Raw genomic sequence first — 20,111 nt, forward strand, 5'->3', positions numbered from 1 at the left:
GAAGCATGCAAATAAGAAAAACAATCTGATCTAATCTACAAAAGTGAACACTTATTAGTGATGTATGGTACCCACTTCAAAATGTGGACACACTTGACTAATGCGTGCCATGTCTTGGCGCATCACGACTCGGCTTGCTTTACTTTGCCGTTGTTTGCTTTTCCACTGCGGTTTAGTACCGCTTCAAAGTGGGTGGGATTTATTGTTAGGTGGCTTGCACACCAAAGTGTTTAAACGGGGCTGAAAACACTGACTGTTGACGCTTTAGTCAGCTGAGCGCTTTGGTTTGGTTGCTATGATGGTTGCTTTGTTAATCAGTCGATGAACGACGCGCCGGTTGCCACTGATCTTCGTCCCACCCCTCCTCCACTGTGATTGGATGGCCGAGTGAGAAGTGACATGGACGAGAAAAACGTTTCACCCAAAGATTTACATTTTTCAACTCCGGGCGCTCAACGCTGACTGTGGAAAATCGCACAGCACAGACTGTGATCATGCCGCTTCCATTGGAAAAATGAAAACATATAAGGGGCCGCAGGTGTAAACGCTTTGATGTGCACGCCCCCTGAATGTTTTATTCACTGCTAAGAGTACAAGACAGTCTGGGAACTCCTACAACAAGGCTAAGTTAATCTTGCATTTAGCAATGATGCTGTAGTGACGATTCTCTCTGACCAATGCAGTGTTTAGCATCGCTACGGCTCGCCTGGAACCTCAACCAAGGTGGTACTAAAAAAAAAGTCGAACCCCCTAAAGTGAGCCGTACCATGCAGTTGAAAAGCACCTTAAATCTAAATCGATCTTTTTTTGTAACAATTTAAACAAGAGAAGCATCCTAAACCTTTCTAAAAATATTCCAGGATGCATCTGAAGAAGTTAATGATAACAAATGAATACAAGTCCAAATGTTTGACTGGCTCTTAATAATCTCTAATGTTCTGACTGTAGGTCAGTCATCAGGAGGTGTTAGGTGTACTGCATGATCTGACCATAGATCAGTATGTCAATGTGCATTTGTATACCTTGGTGATGCGAGGATGTGTACAGCGGCTGTTGCCGGCGGTGACGTGCATCCAGGTTTGTTCAGGTTGTGCACATTCCTGACGGAGAGAACACTTCTTATCCTGAACACACCATCCACACTCGAAGCTTGGGTCCGATTTCAGACACAAACCACAGCTCTCCCTTAACGCATAACACTTGTAAAGGTGAGCTAAAGAAAGAAAGAGACACTCAGATATTGCCTTAGAAATGATTTGTGATGTCATACTAGATTACACTTCAATTTTACTTCAGCATTAGCTTTCAAAATAATCTTCATCATCAGCTACACGATACCACAGCAGTGATGGACATAAATAATTCGTTTAAATATAACGCTCTAACATTAGCTCATTTGATTACATAAGCAGAAACTCTTTTAAAACATTTATAAACACTGCGACGGCACGCTCTCTCTCGCCCTGCAGCATCCTCTAAATGTTGCTAGGTTACCGCATACAGCCCACTGCAGCGGTTGCCATGGTTACCTTGTATATTGTGGGGGTTGTCAATGATGAAGTTTCCATTCCACGCCACAGACAGATCAACAGGAAGGTTACTGATGTCACTTCCTTCATAGTTGTACTGAAACATAAGTGAAGAAGAACATCATCATCCTCTTGTTGCTGTTGTCTTGGCTGATAAAATTAACTCAGCAATGTGCTATCGATAGCTATATCTCGATCTATCTAGTATGCGATAGTTCACCGTCTGAATGTCGATAAACACTGTTCCACAGTTAGACACGAGTTACTACTGGTCTTAGCATGTTGGCCTTGATAGTTTAACAGAAGAAATAAAGTTCCCGTAGTTAAGGGGATTTTACCTTGCTTCACATTATCCCCAAGAAGTGTTTACATTTAGTAAAACCACTATTATAAGATACTCACTGCTTTAATATGATCAACATTGACTGCTATTGACCCTCAACACTGAGTAACTTTCAGATACATTTGAGCTACAGAATCTTCTGAGGTGATGTGGGATTTTTCCCAACCCTTACTCTGTTATTTTACTCTATTATTAATAGAATATCATTTATTTAAGAGTTCTTAACCAAGACCTTCAGCGTGTAACTACACAGAAATACCGCACACACATACACACAATCCAGGACAGTGAAGGACATCTACTGAAGTCTTTCCAAAGCATGAAAGAGATCAAACAAAACCTCCAGCAACAACCCATGTATACATACAAACTGCACATGGATACGACATACATCTTCCTCTTAGAAGCTCTTCATCATCTCTCTCTTATTGAATATTGTCTATACAGGGTTATTATATATACAGGGTTTTAATTTTTGTCATGAAATGTCATTAACTGTTCAGAGTACAACAGAGTAAGAATATATAAATGGTGAAGGAAACGTTTTTACATGTGCTGATACCTTAACACTCCAGGTCTCAATGACAGATCTACTCTAAGAGAGGGACTGTATAAATAACTGAAGAGAGATTAATGAAGGAGTGACACAACACTTCATCTGAGAGAGAGCAGAAAGTGTAAAACAACACACACACAACAACACAAAACAGTTAAAGAAACAAATGGAGAGAAAGAGAGAGATGTGATTGCTATGGCATTGTTACAGAAAGATGCGGTTGCTAGGGCCTTTCTACAGTAGCCATGTGGTTGCTAAGGCCATGGTTACAGAAAACATGTGGTTGCTAGGGTATTGCTACAGCATGCACACGATTGCTAGGGGATTGATACAGTATGCACACGGTTGCTAGAGCATTTGCTACAGCAGGCACACGGTTGCTACAGCATGCACACAATTGCTTGGGCATTGCTACAGCATGCACACGGTTGCTAGGGGATTGCTACAGCACACATGTGGTTGCTAGGGCATTGATAAAGCATGCACACATTTGCTAAGGCATTGCTGCGGCATGCACACGTTTGCTAGGGCATTGCTAGAGCACCCATGATGTTGTTAGGGCATTGCTACAGCATGCACACAGTTGCTAGGGGCATTGCTACAGCACACATGTGGTTGTTAGGGCATTGCTACAGCATGCACACTTTTGATAGGCCATTGCAACAGCATGCATGCAGTTCCTAGGTTTTTGCTAGATTTAAAAAAAAAAGTTTCTTTCCATTTGTCTTTTTTTGCAGTAAAATAAAATAACATTAATAGAAATGCTTCTCCTAGCTCTTTTTGTTATGTGCTCTGAAAACAATCATGAGACACAGATAATGTCTCTGGGCACAGAGGGCCGGCTTAGAAATTAAACATAATTTATGATGTTAACATGAGCCATCTTCTGTCTGAATGCAGCTGTCATACATGTATTGTATGGTAATTTATTCACCCTGCAGGCTGGAGACCACCATGTGATTCAGACCATGCGAGACGTCGTTCCTAAGTAGGCAGTTAACCTCTGACCAGCGTAGGAAGACCAAACGCTCGCGTAATTTAATCAACGAGAAATGACGTGATGGAGCTAAAGAGGACGGCGAGTGGAAACCGCCTGCAGGTTCAGTCTACTGATATGATAAATACTGAAGATTGTTTGATTTCATTTACTGATATACACTTTCTATATTAAGAGAAAGCAGATCTCCCGTTCTGACTGTGTGCCGGTCTGATCCGTGCACCATTACAGCAGTGATTAGAGGGCTGCCGGTTCAAACCCCATCTGGGATGTGAAGGATGTTGATTTAGTGCCGGACAACTTATGGTTTAATGACCCTGGCCTTCCTCTGACCTCAGCTATTGTGTCCTGAAGGACGAGTCCTGCTGCTCCAGGAAAACTTTCAACACAGACTTCATACGGGCCACATCGCTTCATCTCACAAGGATAAACAAATAAACACGATAAGTATTACCACATATTGAGCTTGTGTGTGTGTGTGTGTGTGTGTGTGTGTGTGTGTGTGTGTGTGTGTGTGTGTGTGTGTGTGTGTGTGTGTGTGTCAATCATGCATTAAATCCTTTGTTTTCCAGTGGCATTAGCTGATTTTAGCTGATAAAGCTCATTTTATGTTATTTTATGTGACTTTTCTATAACACAGTACAAGCAGAGTAAAGTTTATTAGGGGATTTTTGTATATGTGAGTCAGAGAAATCTTATTTTAAAGCTCACATACCACGCACCGTTTCTGCATTTCTGATGTTAATCTGGAGTACCTATAGAGTAGTATTACATCCTTTATATCTCTGAAGAGTCTTTAGTTTAATCAGATTTATAAAAGAAAGATTAGCTTTATTCCGATAACATAAAAAAAAAATTCAGGAGGAGGAGTTACTACCGCAGGAGGAGCGAGTACGAGTCATGCAACACTGTACAACACTGTTTAACTTGATTCACTACATGTTCATATCATTTATATAATATGTACGCGCCTATTTCCAACATAACACAGAAGTCTTACTTATCGCATGCAACTCATGATCGGTTGGGACTTTTCAATGAAATCCAGTGCATTAAACACACACACAAAACTCCGCTGCTACCCCGGATAATAAACTATATCCTTTGTTTTCATAATGCTGCCTTCTCCTTACATCCAAAAACACACTTCTTCATTCATGCCATTCTTGAGTGTTGAAATTTTAACAAAGCTGTGTCGCGTGATGTGATGTTTGCAAGTTCTAGCGTCTCCTGCTGATTGACGGGTGGGCGGGGTTTTCCGAGGGAAGTGCCCATAAAAAGAATTGATACGTATAGAAACCCCTGAAACGTCAGCTGGACCCGTAATTGAAAAAAACTTTCAGAAACTTGTACGAGCCCTGGGTAGTGCATTCGGCACCGAAATACTCTGTAACTACCAGTGCTGTTTATTTTATTGTGTCTCGTCTATAATTCTGTAAAGAAGCATTCAAGAAAGGTTTCTCATTGTACTTTGTACACAGTACTTACACATAACAACAAAAGACTTTGACTTTTAAGAAAGTATGAGAATGAGATAACATCACTATGACTCATCTACTTCTATAACAATATGACAATGGTACTACTCTTATACAGCTGAATGATATTAACTGGTCTCTCTCTCGGGTGCATCAAGTTTCAAGATAGCTCTTCTGTCCCCAAATGGCCCTCAGCTTCTGTCTCTCCATCACTCTCTGCAAATTTTCTCTCACCTTTATTGTTCTTTACTGTACTATCTATTACTCTCTCTCTCTCGCTCTCATTTTTATCTGTCTCTCCTCTAATTGGTTCTCATCAGAACTCATGGTTGAATCTCTCCCTCTCTCTCTTTCTCTTCTTCGGCTTGTCGTCTGTCTTCTAACAGTCAGAAAGAGCCTCAAACAGGATGATGAATTAAACTACGAGTGTCTGCTCTGATACTGTACATCTATTCTTACTCTTCTTGACAATTAAAAAAAGAAACCCACTAGGATTTACATTTTAACTTATGAAAGTAATGAAAGCATGGAGTTTATTTTATGCATTTAATACAGTTTATCCAATTCAATGTTAAAGGGACATTTTCCAGCTCCCCTAGGGTTAAACATTTAATAGTTACCATTTTGGAATCCATTCAGCTGATTTCAGGGTCTGGTGCTAGCACTTTTAGCATATCATAGCATAATCCATTGAATCTGATAAGACCATTAGCATTGCGCTAAAAAATAACCAAAAGGTTTGCATATTTCTCCTATTTAAAACTTGACTCTTCTGTAGTTACATTGTGTACTAAGACTGACAGAAAATAAAAAGTTGCGATTTTCTAGGCAGATATGGTTAGAAACTATAGACCGTTTAATTGGGCGCACGTGCGGTGATGCGAAAAGCGTCTGGTCCAAACTTTACTTCCGGTTTCTGTTTGTTTAATGGTCTGACTAGTTGCTGAAACTGAACTCTTAAACACATAACTGGTCAAAAATAATAAATGTTTTGGGTTCCTATGTAATCTACGTGTTGTTTATTTTGCTTGTTATATAAATAAACTACTTTAAAAGGACTTCGTTGTTATTTATTCTTCACAGTGTTTATCTAAAGTTACGTGATGACAACGAAAGCCGCTTGTTTATGTTGTTACTGTTGAAACAGTCTATACTCTCATTCTGGCTTAATAATCAAGGACTTTGCTGCTGTAACATGGCTGCAGGAGGCGCAACGATATTACGATTATTAGTCCCCTGCCACTAAATGTTACTTAGAGGACTATTTTCGGCTGCTGTGTAATATCATTGCGCCTCCTGCAGCCATGTTACAACAGCTACACCATGTAACAGTGTCCCTTTAAAGAGCACCAATGGTCTGATTCACGATTTTACATTTATTTTGGTGTGTAAGTGTGTATTAGTTCATGTTAACAATATGCAAAAAGTACAAACCCCAAAGTAACCAATGACGCGAGTTATCAGTTCCAACGTCAATCTCTTTTCTTGGACTACAAACACACGGATTGTAGGCAACAGTTTACTTCCTGGGATTGGAAGTTAACTCCTGTTAGCATTGCATTGTGAGCAAATCTTTCAAACAGGGTAAGGAGCATCACATTTCCTGCTGATTACAGAGGTATTCAGACCAATCACAACGTACAGATTAGCTGGCCAATCAGGGACACAGAGCTTTTCAAATCCATGCATTTCAAGAGAGTAAAATCTGAAGCTACAAAAATGTACGGTATGTGGGAAATAATGTGTTTTTTTAACCATAAACCACATGAACACATTGTATTATACCAAATACACAAAATAACCTTGTTTTTTAGCAATGAAATAGGTGCCATTTAATACAGCACCCAAGTTTAGCACACAGACCAAACTGTCAGTAAGTGATTTAGATTTGAGGTTAACAAAAAATGGGATCAGTCATGATGATCTGAATTTACAGACAGCCCTAAAACACATTTCCCATGAGCACCTCGGACTTCCAGCTGGATTCAATGAAATGTCAGCTGTGGTTTTCCCATGCAGCCGGATCACAGATGTCTGTCTGTTTGTCTGAAAGAGGAGAAATGTGTGTTTGTGTGTAAACACGTCAGCAGATTTGGCCACTTTTCTGGACCACTAGAGTATAAAAAAACAACTTTCGAACCAAAAGCATAAGAAGCTGAAATCCTTTCAAAACCGAGAATTAAAAACACAGAGAAAGAAAAAGAAAAACAAGAGTCTGACGTCCAAAAACACACATTACTGCTGATGTGAGCCACACATCCGGACATTTCCAAATTGTTTATAATGTTCAGACTCTTCCAAACAGACCGACAGACAGCAGGACTGATCCTCAACCATCTGTACTGTGTTATAACACTGTTTACAACAATCACACACACATGCATGCACACACATGTGATATCATCATGTGACATCATCAAAAACATTTAAGACCTTGAGACTGAACAAATATTGAACATTATTTTGTATTAACGCAAGTCATGCAAGTAAGTTACAACTTTAGAAGTTTTAAATGTTTATCCCTTATAAGTGCTTAAAGTGTGTTTGCCATAAACAGGAGATTATTTCCAGGATATTCCCAGAGTATTCCAGTAAGATGGTGTTTGTACTCACCGTGGTTTTCTGGCATTGAATGCTGGAGCTGTTAAACCGAAGCGCCGTCACGCTGTGCGTCTCACCCTGGATGTGGAAGATGCACTCGTAGTTCCTCTGACCGGACTGAGGCTGTGGAAGATTCCGGGCGGACAGCGTGATCGGCTTCGGAATGCCGACGGGAATGTAGATCTGTGTGGAGGGCAGAATCTGAGGACAATCCTGCAAAACAACAACAGCGGCCTGTTATTTATAAACCACCTTCACACAATGTCTCAACAGAACGGGTCATGAACTCATTACCAGTGCAGTCCCGCTGGACTAACCCGGTTAACCAGGGGTTAAGTGTTTCACTCGGGACTGAAGCAACCTTCTGGTTACACCACATCGCTAACTTTCTAACTAGCATGAATGTACAGCATTGAGCACATCTGACGCTTGGTTGAACATCTGTGATGGGACACATATGGAGCAGAAATATCCAACAAACTGAGACAGAAATGAGCCGGATAGTGATGTTATCCCAGAACATCGACTCTGTGTGTATGTGTGCTGCCTCGGGGAATAAATGATGATTATCTGAGCATTTGTTTCTCAATTGTTTGAACATTATGTTCTGAATATCAGCACAGCTGGGATTTGACTGCAGGTAATGACAAAGGTTGTCATATTTAAAGGGGGGGGGGTCTAAAGCCATTTCACGCATTCTGACTTAAAAACACAGTTTAAGAGTACTTCTGTGCCAAATGCACTTTGCCAGGGTTCATATAGGTTTCAGAATTTTTTTTTTTTTTAGAACATTCAACAAACTAATTTTTTTATGGGCAATTTCAGTGCAGGAAGTACAGTGGAAGTCCTTATATGGGCATTTCACCTAGAATAGTGAAACATCAACAAAATGTTAAAAAATCTAAGTCACTAGAGAAGTGTGTTTTTGTTTGAGAGGGAAATTTGAGCTTGTTTGGCTTCCCAAAGAACCCAACATTACGTAAACACTGGATATAGTTTGTTTATCCGGGGTAGTAGCGGAATTGTGCGTGTGTGACCGGAATGGGCCGGTCCCAACCAGCTCAATAGTCGCAGGCGGTAAGTAAAACTGCATCAAAAGTCTGCTTTGTTGGCAATTGTCTTGTAAGTGCATATAATGCTAACAACATGAACATGCAGGGGCTTGGCTTTATTCGAGTAAGTAGAGGTAGAGCTGATCTGTCTTTTATAAATCGGATAAAACTAAAGACTCTTCAGAGATATGAAGGATGCAATACTCCTCTATAGGTACTTAATACTAACATAAGAAATACATTGGCACTGTGATATAACGCAGAAATAATATTGCCATTTTCTGAATACAGGCTGGGTTGAAGTAGCCTGGTCCAACCAGACTCTCGTACATTCATTTCATTCGTACAGAGAGTCTGGCCACGCTGCATTGCAAAGCGTTACTTCTGTTAAGGAGGGTCCATTGTTGAAGTTTAAAACTATTGGATCTGCCCAGAGTCACTCAGGATCTGCCAAAGCCAATCGCTAACGTGTGTTCGTGACGTATATCATGCACCGAAACCGGACGGAAACAACAAGTGAGAATAATCAGACAAACAAAACTTAGCAAACCTGGTTCTTGCTCCGGCTTTAACTTCTGTATATTCGGCAGTTTTGCAACAACGGACCGAATAGCTTTTCTCACGTCTTTCTCCGCTGCCATTACTGAACTACAACTCAAACTGACGCACAACCTCAACGTCATCGTTCTTAGCCACCCCCATCTGTTCGCTGATTGGTCCTTCAGATTTTTGCAGGAGAAAACGAAACTCTATAGAGCCATCCCAGACGTACTGCTGAAGCGAAATGAAAATTAACCGGAAGCACGTAGGAGGGCGGAGCCAGGCTAGGGTTGAAGGGCACTTGAAAAATTATGAAAATTATTACTGAAATAAGAGATTGTACGACATATCTCATTTATACCGTCTTAAGGCTTGGTTTAAAAAAAAAAATCAAACGTGTTCATTTTTAATTTATGAATTTTAGTATTTAACTTGCTGCTAACATTTTCTCCTGAACGTTGCCAGGTGTGCTTGTTTTGTGTACTTGTAAGATTACTGTGTGTCAATGTCGATTGCATGCTGATTGATTGGTATTGTATTGTTTTTGTTTTGTATTTAGTTTTTTGCTATTTGTTTTGTGTTCAGATTTGTTTTTACTTATTGGGTTATAAAACATCTTGCCAAAGGACTGCAGTTGAAAATTAGCTGGCTGGCTAACACTGGCACATTTACAGTAATGTTGATTATTGTGTTTTGTCCTCATAAATAAAACAAACAAATTAAACAAACAAAATCCATGCTTACATTAGAAAATACAATGGCTGACACATAAAGTGCAACAAAAATAACAATCATCTTGATGTGGTAAATGTAACATTACCACCATTGACCAATCAGCATCCAGGACACATCTGTTCTCCAAACAATAATAATAATATACAATAACACTTCTGACAAACGTGGCCAGCAATAAAAATACACTCTTCAAAATAAAGATCTGCTCTCTCTCTCTGGTTTAATTATTTAAAGTGGATTAGATCTGAGCTTCCAGCTGCCCAATGCATCCTCGTATGAATATTACATAAAGACAGAGTGAGAGAGAAACAGTGTGGAAAGATAAAACAGGGTTGACGGTTATGAACTAAGAAATTAATAAGAGAGCAGAATGAATAAAACTCAGGAACAAAGCAGAGGCATGAATAGTGGGTAATTGGGTCAGAGGGGGATACCAAAGGCCACGTGACCTCTTTTCAATGTCCCACTGGATAGTAGATGCTCATGTTCAGATCCTCAGAAACATGCACAAAAAAACCTCCTCATCTGCAGTTTAAACACATCTGACAGTCACGGTCCGTTTTACTATCAACTAAAGACCTTACTGAAATCATCACCTTACTTTAGAAAATATAATGCAGGGGAAAAAATTAACACTGGCCAAACCTTAAATCTGAGCAAAGTTAGACATTAAGAAATGAATGAAACGACAGTTGGTTGGTAAATTGATTAAGAGCTGCAACACGGTTTTAATGAAATTATAAGGATGATAATCGGACTATGACTGACAGAAGGGATTAAAATCAATAACAGACAAAAAGTCTACTGAAGAAAACATGTGTCACCATTCATGAGCGCTTTACCGGTTACACCACATGACAACTTAAGCCTTGTTTATACTCGACGCGTCCGCATAAGCGCGTTGCTGTGCACGGCAAAAAAGACGTTAACGCAAAGTGGGCTGCCTTGTACATTGGTGCGTGTGGCAAAAAAAGACGTTAGCGCAGAGTGGGCTGTCTTGTGCATTGGTGCGCACAGCAAAAGAGACGTTAACGCAAAGTGAGCTGTCTTGCGCAATGGTGCGTGTGGCAAAAAAGACGTAAATGCAAAGTGGGCTGTCTTGCGGGTTGGTACGCGCTGCAAAAACAGTTGTTAACACAGAGTGGGCTGTCTTCCGCGTTGGTGCACACGGCAAAAAAAGATGTTAATGCAGAGTGGGCTGTCTTGCTTGTTGGTGCACACAGCAAAGAAGACATTAAAAGTGGGCTGTCTTGCGCAATGGGGGGCGCGGCAAAAAAGACGTTAACACAGAGTGGGCTGTCTTGCGTTTTGGTGTGCGTGGCAAAAAAGATGTTAACGCAGAGTGGGCGGTCTTGCTCGTTGGTGCACACAGGAAAAAAGTCGTTAAAGCAGAGTGAGCTGTCTTGCGCAATGGTCCCTGCGGCAAAAAAGACTGACGAGCGCTGTCAATGGTTTATCATTCATAAGTTGGAAAAAAATCACTCAGAAAGTGATCCCAAGGATATCTATATCTTTTAGATAGAAAAGACGTTAATGCAGAAAAGGGCTGTCTTGCGGGTTGGTGCACACAGCTAATAAGTCGTAAACACAGAGTGAGCTGTCTTGCGTGTTGGTGCGCATGGCAAAAAGGACGTTAACGCAAAGTGGCATGTCTTGCGCAATGGTGCGCGTGGCAAAAAAGACGTAAACGCAAAGTGAGCTGTCTTGCGCAATGGTGTGCGCGGCAAAAAAGACGTAAACGCAAAGTGGGCTGTCTTGCAAGTTGGTGCACACAGCAAAAAAGACGATAACGCAGAGTGAGCTGTCTTGCGCAATGGTGCGCGTGGCAAAAAAGTTGTTAATGCAGAGTGGGCTGTCTTGCACAATGGTGTGCGCTGCAAGAAAGTCGTTAAAGCATAGTGAGCTGTCTTGTGGGTTGGTGCGCGCAACAAAAAAATCGTTAACACAAAGAGGGCTGTCTTGCGCGTTTGTGCGCGCGGCAAAAAAGACGTTAACGCAGAGTGAGCTGTCTTGCACAATGGTGTGAGCAGCAAAAAAGACTGACGAGCGCTTTAGTTTAGCTCAATAGTTTATCGTTCATCATTTGGAAAAAAATCACTCAGAAAGTGATCCCAACAATATTGTGGTGTGAACTCCACTATTCTTTTTAATGTAAAAAAATTTTTTAAACTGTATTTTTGATAGTTATTGTTGTAATGTGAACGGTCCTTAACTGTGGAACCTTCTAGAATCTCACTGTCCTCACGGTTTCCTCCTAACATTCAGGAAACACCAGTATGATTGCCGCCCAGCTGACAAAGACAGAGGCGGTTAAACACGCCAACGCCTTTTCTGTCCTGTCCCTCACATTTTATTCTCCTCCTCTCCCCCTAACATTTCTTCCCAGCTCTGGAAATCTCTCCCACTCTTCTCTCTCTCCTTCTCCCTCAATCTCTTTGTCTGTTTGTGAAATAAATGGTGTCAGGACTATAATGTAAACACTCACGTTACCACCTGATCTCTCTCACTCCTCCTTAAACTCGTTTTTTTGCTCACACTTTCTCTCACACACATCTGGAGTCTATTAGAGAAAACAATCTGCTCGTCCACAGGCTTTGAAAACACAAAATTATGGGAGATTCCCAGTGGACTCCCACGTAGCCAATGAGAGAAAAGATCCATCGACATGATGACCAAATCCACTCAACTCTTATCTCCCTCTATTCAGTCAAACAGATCGAGTTACTCACGATGATACCGAGGACAGACATGGGGAGGTTACATGAGAAAGAGAAACTACTGACAAACAGACGTGATTCATCAAATGCTTGCTCATTTCTTTTTCTTCTCGCAGCAGAATTGTGTGTGAAACAACTAAATCACTAAAGTCAATGCATATTAAATGTTTATTTTAAAACTGACTGATTGCCTCTGCGTCTATTAAAGTCTTTATAAAGACACCTGAGGCTGAGCTATATTGTAAATATAATTACGCTGCTGCACGTCTACAGTAGGAAGCCTTTTAAACATTATCACTTAAATCCGGCTACGAAAAACGGGACTTGATATGAATGAGATTTTACTGTAGGCGATGTATTACCCAACAACACTTTGATGCTGTGATCCGGGTGATTAATAAATAAACTGTGATGATCGCAGAAAGAAAGTGATGCATTTCTTACCTCCGACATGTTCACGCGGCCTTCCTGGAAAGAGCAGTCTTTGGCGTTCTGTGTGCACATATGACGGTATTTACACCAGTGACACGGGAACGAGCCGTTCACACATGACAGACACCTGAAAATAACAGAGAGACAGGTGAGATATAAAGAAACACAAACACACAACAAATATACTGTTAGAGATCGACTGATGATAACACCGCTTTCTTCACTGCTTCATGAGGTGACTCCAGTTTAAGAATTGATGAGAAAAAGAGGGTAATGAGAAAGAGACGGATTTAACATTAACACATGAGGTGAGAGACAGACAGAGACAAAGCTTTATTTAAAAATCTAGTTTGTTGTCTTGAAGTCTTCTGCTTTAAAAGTGAACCATTTAGAGCTCAAGGCAGCTCGTGAGCCACACAAAACAACTCTTTACTTAACTAATTATGTCTTACACTAATAAACAAACATAACCGATTTTGATGTGTGACCATGGACCACAAAACCATAAGGGTTGAATTTGAAATGTATGAATAAATAAGCTTTCCATTGATGTATGGTTTGTTAGGAGAGGACAATACTTGGTCGAGATACAACTATTTGAAAATCTGAGGTGGCAAAAGTAGTAAAATATTGAGAAAATCGCCTTTGACTCATTCCTCGCCATTGACAAGTTATCTCGTCAATTAAAAGAAAACGCTTCTCTGCCAATGACAAGTTTTCCTGGCAATCCTTATTTCCGCTATTATCTGCCAACGCGGCTAGTATGAACCCACAGTCAGGTGTTGCTCCCGGGTTGTGTAAGAGCACCTCCTGACTGTGGGTTCACACCAGCCGCGTTTGAGGCATCAAATTCGTGTCTAGTTTGCCGCTTGAACATTTTGAGTTTACTCGCTTCAATCACACGTAAAATTCTAGTCATCGAGACATTCAAGCGGAAATTCGCGTCATGGGAGGGGCTTCTGCGACTCTGCTAGCTTCCTGTAATCACGTCACTACTAGAACAAGCTCCTGATTGGTTAACCTGGTGCGTTTTTCTGCCAAAGTTAACATCGCGAGACCTCCAGACGCCCCCCAACGCGTCTTCACATTGACTTAACATTGAAATCACTCGTGCTTGTCGCCTCTGCTGGTGTGAACACAGCATAAGGGCAAACAGTAACCACTCTGTGTATGTTTTGATCATCGCTCTAAATTTAATCAAAAGTCCTTCACAAAAACGTAATTATCTCAGCTTTTTGCTCAAAATTTGGTATTTTTGAAGAAACTTACCCATATTGGTGATAAAAGATAACAAATGATTTTTTTTTTAAAGCATAGGGTCTGTTCTGTCATTTGATATATTGAATGTTTTTATTTAAAGAAGAATGTCTGGAAGGCATTCAACTTTTGTGAAAATCATAAAAAATGCTGGCACTGGCTAGCAAATAAAAAAAAATGCTGGCAGGAAAAGAGTTAAAGTTGTCCAAATGAAGTCCATTGCAACACATATTACTAATGATAAATCAAGTTTTGATATATTTACAATAGAACATTTACAAAATATCTTCATTAAACATGATCCCAAATTTTTTTTGCCATAAAAAATTGATAATTTTGACCCATACAATATATTGTTGGCTATTGCTACAAATATACCCGTGCGACTTATGGTTTTGTAGGCCAGGGTCATATAAATGAAATTTTTACAATTTAATCTTTTTTTACAAATATTTTAGCACTGTATGTGAACTATTTTGGCTTTATTAAGCTGTGTTGAATATATGTTTCATGAATGCATTGCAACAATCTGAGTGAAAAGATGATTAAGTCTGAAAAAATGTTGACCTGCATTTCAATATTCTGCCTTTATTGTACATTAACTTCAGCAATTGATCTCAAAGTGTCCAGAGAGGTTGTGATGCCACTGCAGCAGCCATACATGTCTATGGATGTGTGTTTGTCTATGTAATGATCTCCCATCGAGTAACCATTTGTCTGTTTGTTAATTCTGTATCTCTAGAGAGATTTAATCTGTTCATCAGCAGGACGAGTTGAGCGGGGGGTGAGCTGCTACATAAACACACAACATATCTCAGACATGGGAGCTTAACTTATTATAACAGATAAACAACATGCAGTAAAGATCGGTTAGCTTTAAATAACATAATCCAACAGATTGCAACAAATACAACATTTCATGCATTTATGGGGAACAAATAGAGAAATATTCAATGTAGGAAAATGTGTGTGCTCTCTCCTGAGTATAAATTATTTATTAATACATACATCAATACATCCCAAAGTGTGAAAGGATCAAGTTCATGAAGTTTGTCGTTTATCCAACATAACAAAAAATATTTTCCCATAAACAAAAATGCCACCAGATTTCACCATGTCATGATTTTCTTTAAGCCACCCAATTCTGGCCAAATTAGAGTTTTTAAAAGGTGGCAAGACGATAATAAATGCGACCTTATTTTTTCCTCCTGACTGCTCCTCCAATCCCAAGAGAGGATTAAATCCCTCCTTCTGTCGTCCTACCCCCTCATCTTACCCTCGGCCCGTCTGGAGTAGGGGTAACTTCAGGATATCCCCTGGATTTGCCCTCATGTTAAGCCCCTCATGCTGAGCTCTCTCTCTCTCACAGACGGGCGTCCCACATCCATAATCAACATAAACCCCTCGCATCCAGGAAGAGTTGGACTCATTTAACTCGACGATAACAAATCCACTTCTCATCTAAAACCTGCAGCAGAAAACTACAGAGCATCTTCAATATAAGGGGGTTAAAACTCAAAGAAATTTCCTGGTCATATTTCACCCCGAAATATGGAAAATAATAAAATGAATGTCGTTTTAGGACCATTAAAGGGATAGTTCACCCAAAAATTTATTTACTCAGGTTTTTACAAACCTGTATAAAGTTCTTCGTTCTGATGAACACGAATGAAGATATCTCGAGGTTTGTTTGTAACCATACCGATCCTGTGCCCCATTCACTTCCATAGTATTCTATTCTTCTACTTTGGAAGTGAATGGGGCTCATGATCGGTTTGGGAAATTATTCATTTTTGGGTGAACTATCCCTTTAAGATGTTTTGCATTGTAAAAAATATTGTCATTACAAAGCATAAAACTAAAGGGACACACTACTTTTTTGAAAATATGCTAATTTTCCAGCTTCCTAGAGTTAAACATTTTGTTTTTAAATTTTTGGAATCCATTCAGCTGATCTCCAGGTCTGGGCGGTACCACTTTTAGGGTAGCTTAGCACAATCCATTGAATCTGATTAGACCATTAGCATTGAGCTCAAAAATGACCAAAGATATGACCAAACGGTTCATTGAAAAAAAAAGAGTCACAAAAAGATAGTGGATGAAAGTACAGCATAAAACACAAATGAAAATTCTTCTCTGTTTGTCATAATTTGTTTATTAATGATTTGCCTAAAGCACCATCATCTTCTGGATTTCTTCTTTATGAGATTTTTGATGCGTAAATTAAATAAAATCTTTAAATAAAAAAAATTATTTGGCGAAGAAGTTCAAATGTTGGCTACATTTCATCCTTAACATTAGATTATTTAATATTTCCATTTATTAATAAAATTAATTTTAAAATGTTAGCAAACAACTCAACCCCAATTAAATAGTAGTTCCAATGACAAACTTGCTTATATTAAACAGCTTGTTTATTAATAAAACGAATTTGACGGATAGTATCTGCGTTGAAACACAATAAATTTAGACATAATTTTTCATTACTACGAATGCTTATTTGTTCATTATCATTTATTATTAAAACAGAACAACAATAAATGAGTAAAATGACTCGCTTATATTAAACAGAACGTTTAACAAAAACGAATAGACGGAAAACATTTTACCCTCCCTGTAACATAAATAAATCTAAAGATCCTTAGATTTTTCAAAATAAATGAATTGTTTCCATTTTTTTTTATCAATATAAAACTGAACAAACTTACCCAAGTTAAGCTAAGAAATCAAACTTGAATCCTATGTATTATCCGACTTTCACATTCACATGAATTTTGTAAGTCAGGAAATTATTTACACCATATGAGTGCAGTATAATTTAACTAGCGTTCCTGTGCGGTGCTGGTGTGATTATGCTTTTTGCGCTACAGAGAGCTAAATATTTCAGTCGACCGTTCATGCATTAAAGAGGTACCGAAATCTGTGTTCTGATTCGGTCCGGTAGGTACCGGCCATATAGGCATAATGGCACCGGGTTTCGGTACGCAACACTATCCCCTGCTATTGAAAGTTACCAAGGGGACTATTTTCGAGCCAATGGATTATTCTAAGCTATGCTAAAAGTGGTACCTCCAAACCCGGAGATCACCTGAATGGATTCTAAAATGGTAAAAATCAAATGTTTAACTCTAGGGGAGCTGGAAAATGAGCATATTTTCAAAAAAAAAAAAAAAAACCGTGGAGTGTCCCTTTAAATATCACAATAACATGAAGGAAACTCTTTGCTTATGGTAGGGAAGTTTAATTGTCATGAAAATAAATGTCATCACGTCATGTTCTTGCCGACACTTTTTGTGAATTTCTCTCTCTCTCTTGCTTTAATCTACATAAAGCTTCAACAATGTCTATTGAAACACTTTTATTAAAGAAAAGAAAGACCCTTGAAATGATGGTTTTGCCTTCAGAGAAGACGATGCATTGAATTGGGAGTCAATCATGACTGTATGCGATTATCCAATTATAATAATATTCATATGAAGGACGAATTTTAAAGAACACAATTCTTGTGTTATCGAGAAAGAGCTGTGCGACCCAGTTTTAAAGCACACTGCTCACTGTGTGTGTGTGTGTGTGTGTGTGTGTGTGTGTGTGTGTGTGTGTGTGTGTGTGTGGTGTGTGTGTGTTGTATATCTGAGATGCTGCCACTCTGGAGATCTGTGTGTATATGTGTGTGTGTCTCTCTAGAGAATCCATAGGGCTCATCTTTCCTGCAATAAGACACTACACACACCTCTCAAATGAGCCGAACCCATCTGGAGTGTCTTACACATGCTATCAGTTTAGTGCATTCATTGAAATGCTTAGGTGGAGTCCACTATCTGTAGGATTTTAACCACAGCCTGTTTTCGAAAGAATAAGTGTCAATCAACACTCTAGCGGTTGCCATGGCAACAGAAACACGACCCACCCCGCAGCGCTGCTGCACCCCCTCGACATGTAAGAGCATCGGGGTAAAAGCACAGATAAGGGGAACTCACGATCTGTGGATGCTGCAGTTGTAGAAGGTGAAATCCACGCTGGCGAATTTCTGTCCCGTTTCCCGGGATTTTAAATAGAGCTTCACGACGTGTGTGTCTCCTTTAGAAATGACAAATAAACACAAAAAAACTCTTAGTAAGTGCTTTAAAGATAAATGTGATATTTACATATTTTGTATAATCATCCAATCAGAATTCAGAGTCTATTTAAACCATGATATTAACTAAAACATTGGAATAAAATAAAGGGGCTGTGTACACGACAATGTTTGCAACCGCAAACCGTAAAGTTTTTATGTGATTTGGCTGTTCATTTACACGACGACAGCATTTTGTGTTTCTGAAATACAATTTTTTAAATTTTGTATTTTTAAGTCAAAAGTTCGTGTAGACTACGAAAGCGTAAATATACGTATTATAGACTTTATTAAAGTTTCTCCAACAAAGTTGACCAAATTCTGCTTTAAGTTTAGAGTCATTTGTAGTAATAAATCTACCTCATCGTTCATCTAAACCAAACTGCTGGATGCTTTCTCCTTGATCTTGATTGTTTGTATTTATGGCTTTGTAGAAGAATGCTTATGTGTGCAGGTGCATAGTGTTTCTTTACAAAGTAACATCGCCATCTACTGGCCTCGTGCACAAAAAAGCGTATATAGTCATCTTCGCAGATCCGTGTAAAAGCGGATATTTCTTACAGCGTTGTTTAAGGTACGTAAAAAAATTTAAAAACATGAAAGAAAATTGTTTCAGTATTTTACTAAATCGCGTTCTTGTAATTGGGTAGGGCGAATTAGGCAGCGCGATTGCCACAAAAACAAGCGCTATTCGTCTCAAACGCATCTTAGTGCAAGTTGAAAATATTCAACTCGAATAAAAAAAAAAACGTGCAGGGCAATGCAAATTGGATAGCGTAAATTGGGCAGCGCAATTGCCACAAAAACAAGCGCTATTTGTCTCAAATGCTTTTTAGCGAAAGTTGACAATATTCAACTCAAGCAAAAAAAAAAAAAAAAAAAAAAAAAAAAAAAAAAAAAAAAATCGCATGACACAAAGTTAAATCCCAAAAGTAATCTAGAGCTAGGACCACGATGCTTCACGTTTGGTGCGTACACAAGCATAAAACTATCCACAAAAAAAGCGTATTTAGTCATATTCGCAGATCCGTGTAAAAGCGGATATTTCTTACAGCGTTGTTTAAAGTACGTAAAATTTTTTAAAAAACATGAAAGAAAATTATTTCAGTTTTTTACTAAATCGCATTCTTGTAATTGGGTAGGGCGAATTGGGCAGCGCGATTGCCACAAAAATAAGCGCTATTCGTCACAAACGCATCTTAGTGCAAGTTGAAAATATTCAACAAAAAAAAAAAAAAAACTTGCGGGGCAATGCGAATTGGATAGCATAAATTGGGCAGCGCAATTGCCACAAAAACAAGCGCTATTCGTCTCAAATGCATTTTAGCCCAAGTTGACAATATTCAACTCAAGCAAAAAAAAAAAAAAAAAAAAAAAAAAATCGCATGACACAAAGTTAAATCCCACAAGTAATCTAGAGCTAGGACCACGATGCTTTGCGTTTGGTGCGTACACAAGCACAAAACTATCCACAAAAAAGCATATATAGTCATCTTCGCAGATCAGTGTAAAAGCGGATATTTCTTACAGCGTTGTTTCAAGTACGTAACATTTTTAAAAAACATGAAAGGAAATCGTTTCAGTTTTTTACTAAATCGCGTTCTTGTAATTGGGTAGGGCGAATTGGGCAGCGCGATCGCCACAAAAACAAGCACTATTCGTCTCAAACGCATCTTAGTGCAAGTTGAAAATATTCAACTCGAATAAAAAAATAACGCGCGGGGCAATGCAAATTGGATAGCATAAATTGGGCAGCGCGA

At 39.2% G+C, this 20,111-nt stretch overlaps 1 protein-coding gene across 1 annotated transcript in view; it reads right to left on the reverse strand.

The window, feature by feature from the left end:
- The window catches only part of plxna1b (plexin A1b), a 108,730-nt gene that overhangs the window by 30,504 nt on the left and 58,115 nt on the right, over positions 1-20,111 (reverse strand). The window contains exons 8-12 of the mRNA XM_065293889.1: positions 18,215-18,314; positions 12,993-13,107; positions 7,517-7,717; positions 1,530-1,626; positions 1,023-1,213 (exon numbers count right to left, since the gene is read on the reverse strand). Of these exons, the coding sequence (XP_065149961.1) occupies positions 1,023-1,213; positions 1,530-1,626; positions 7,517-7,717; positions 12,993-13,107; positions 18,215-18,314 (704 nt within the window). The remainder of the gene's footprint in view (positions 1-1,022; positions 1,214-1,529; positions 1,627-7,516; positions 7,718-12,992; positions 13,108-18,214; positions 18,315-20,111) is intronic.

The sequence above is a fragment of the Paramisgurnus dabryanus genome, chromosome 7 (assembly GCF_030506205.2).
Source record: "Paramisgurnus dabryanus chromosome 7, PD_genome_1.1, whole genome shotgun sequence".
NCBI classification, from domain to species: domain Eukaryota; kingdom Metazoa; phylum Chordata; class Actinopteri; order Cypriniformes; family Cobitidae; genus Paramisgurnus; species Paramisgurnus dabryanus.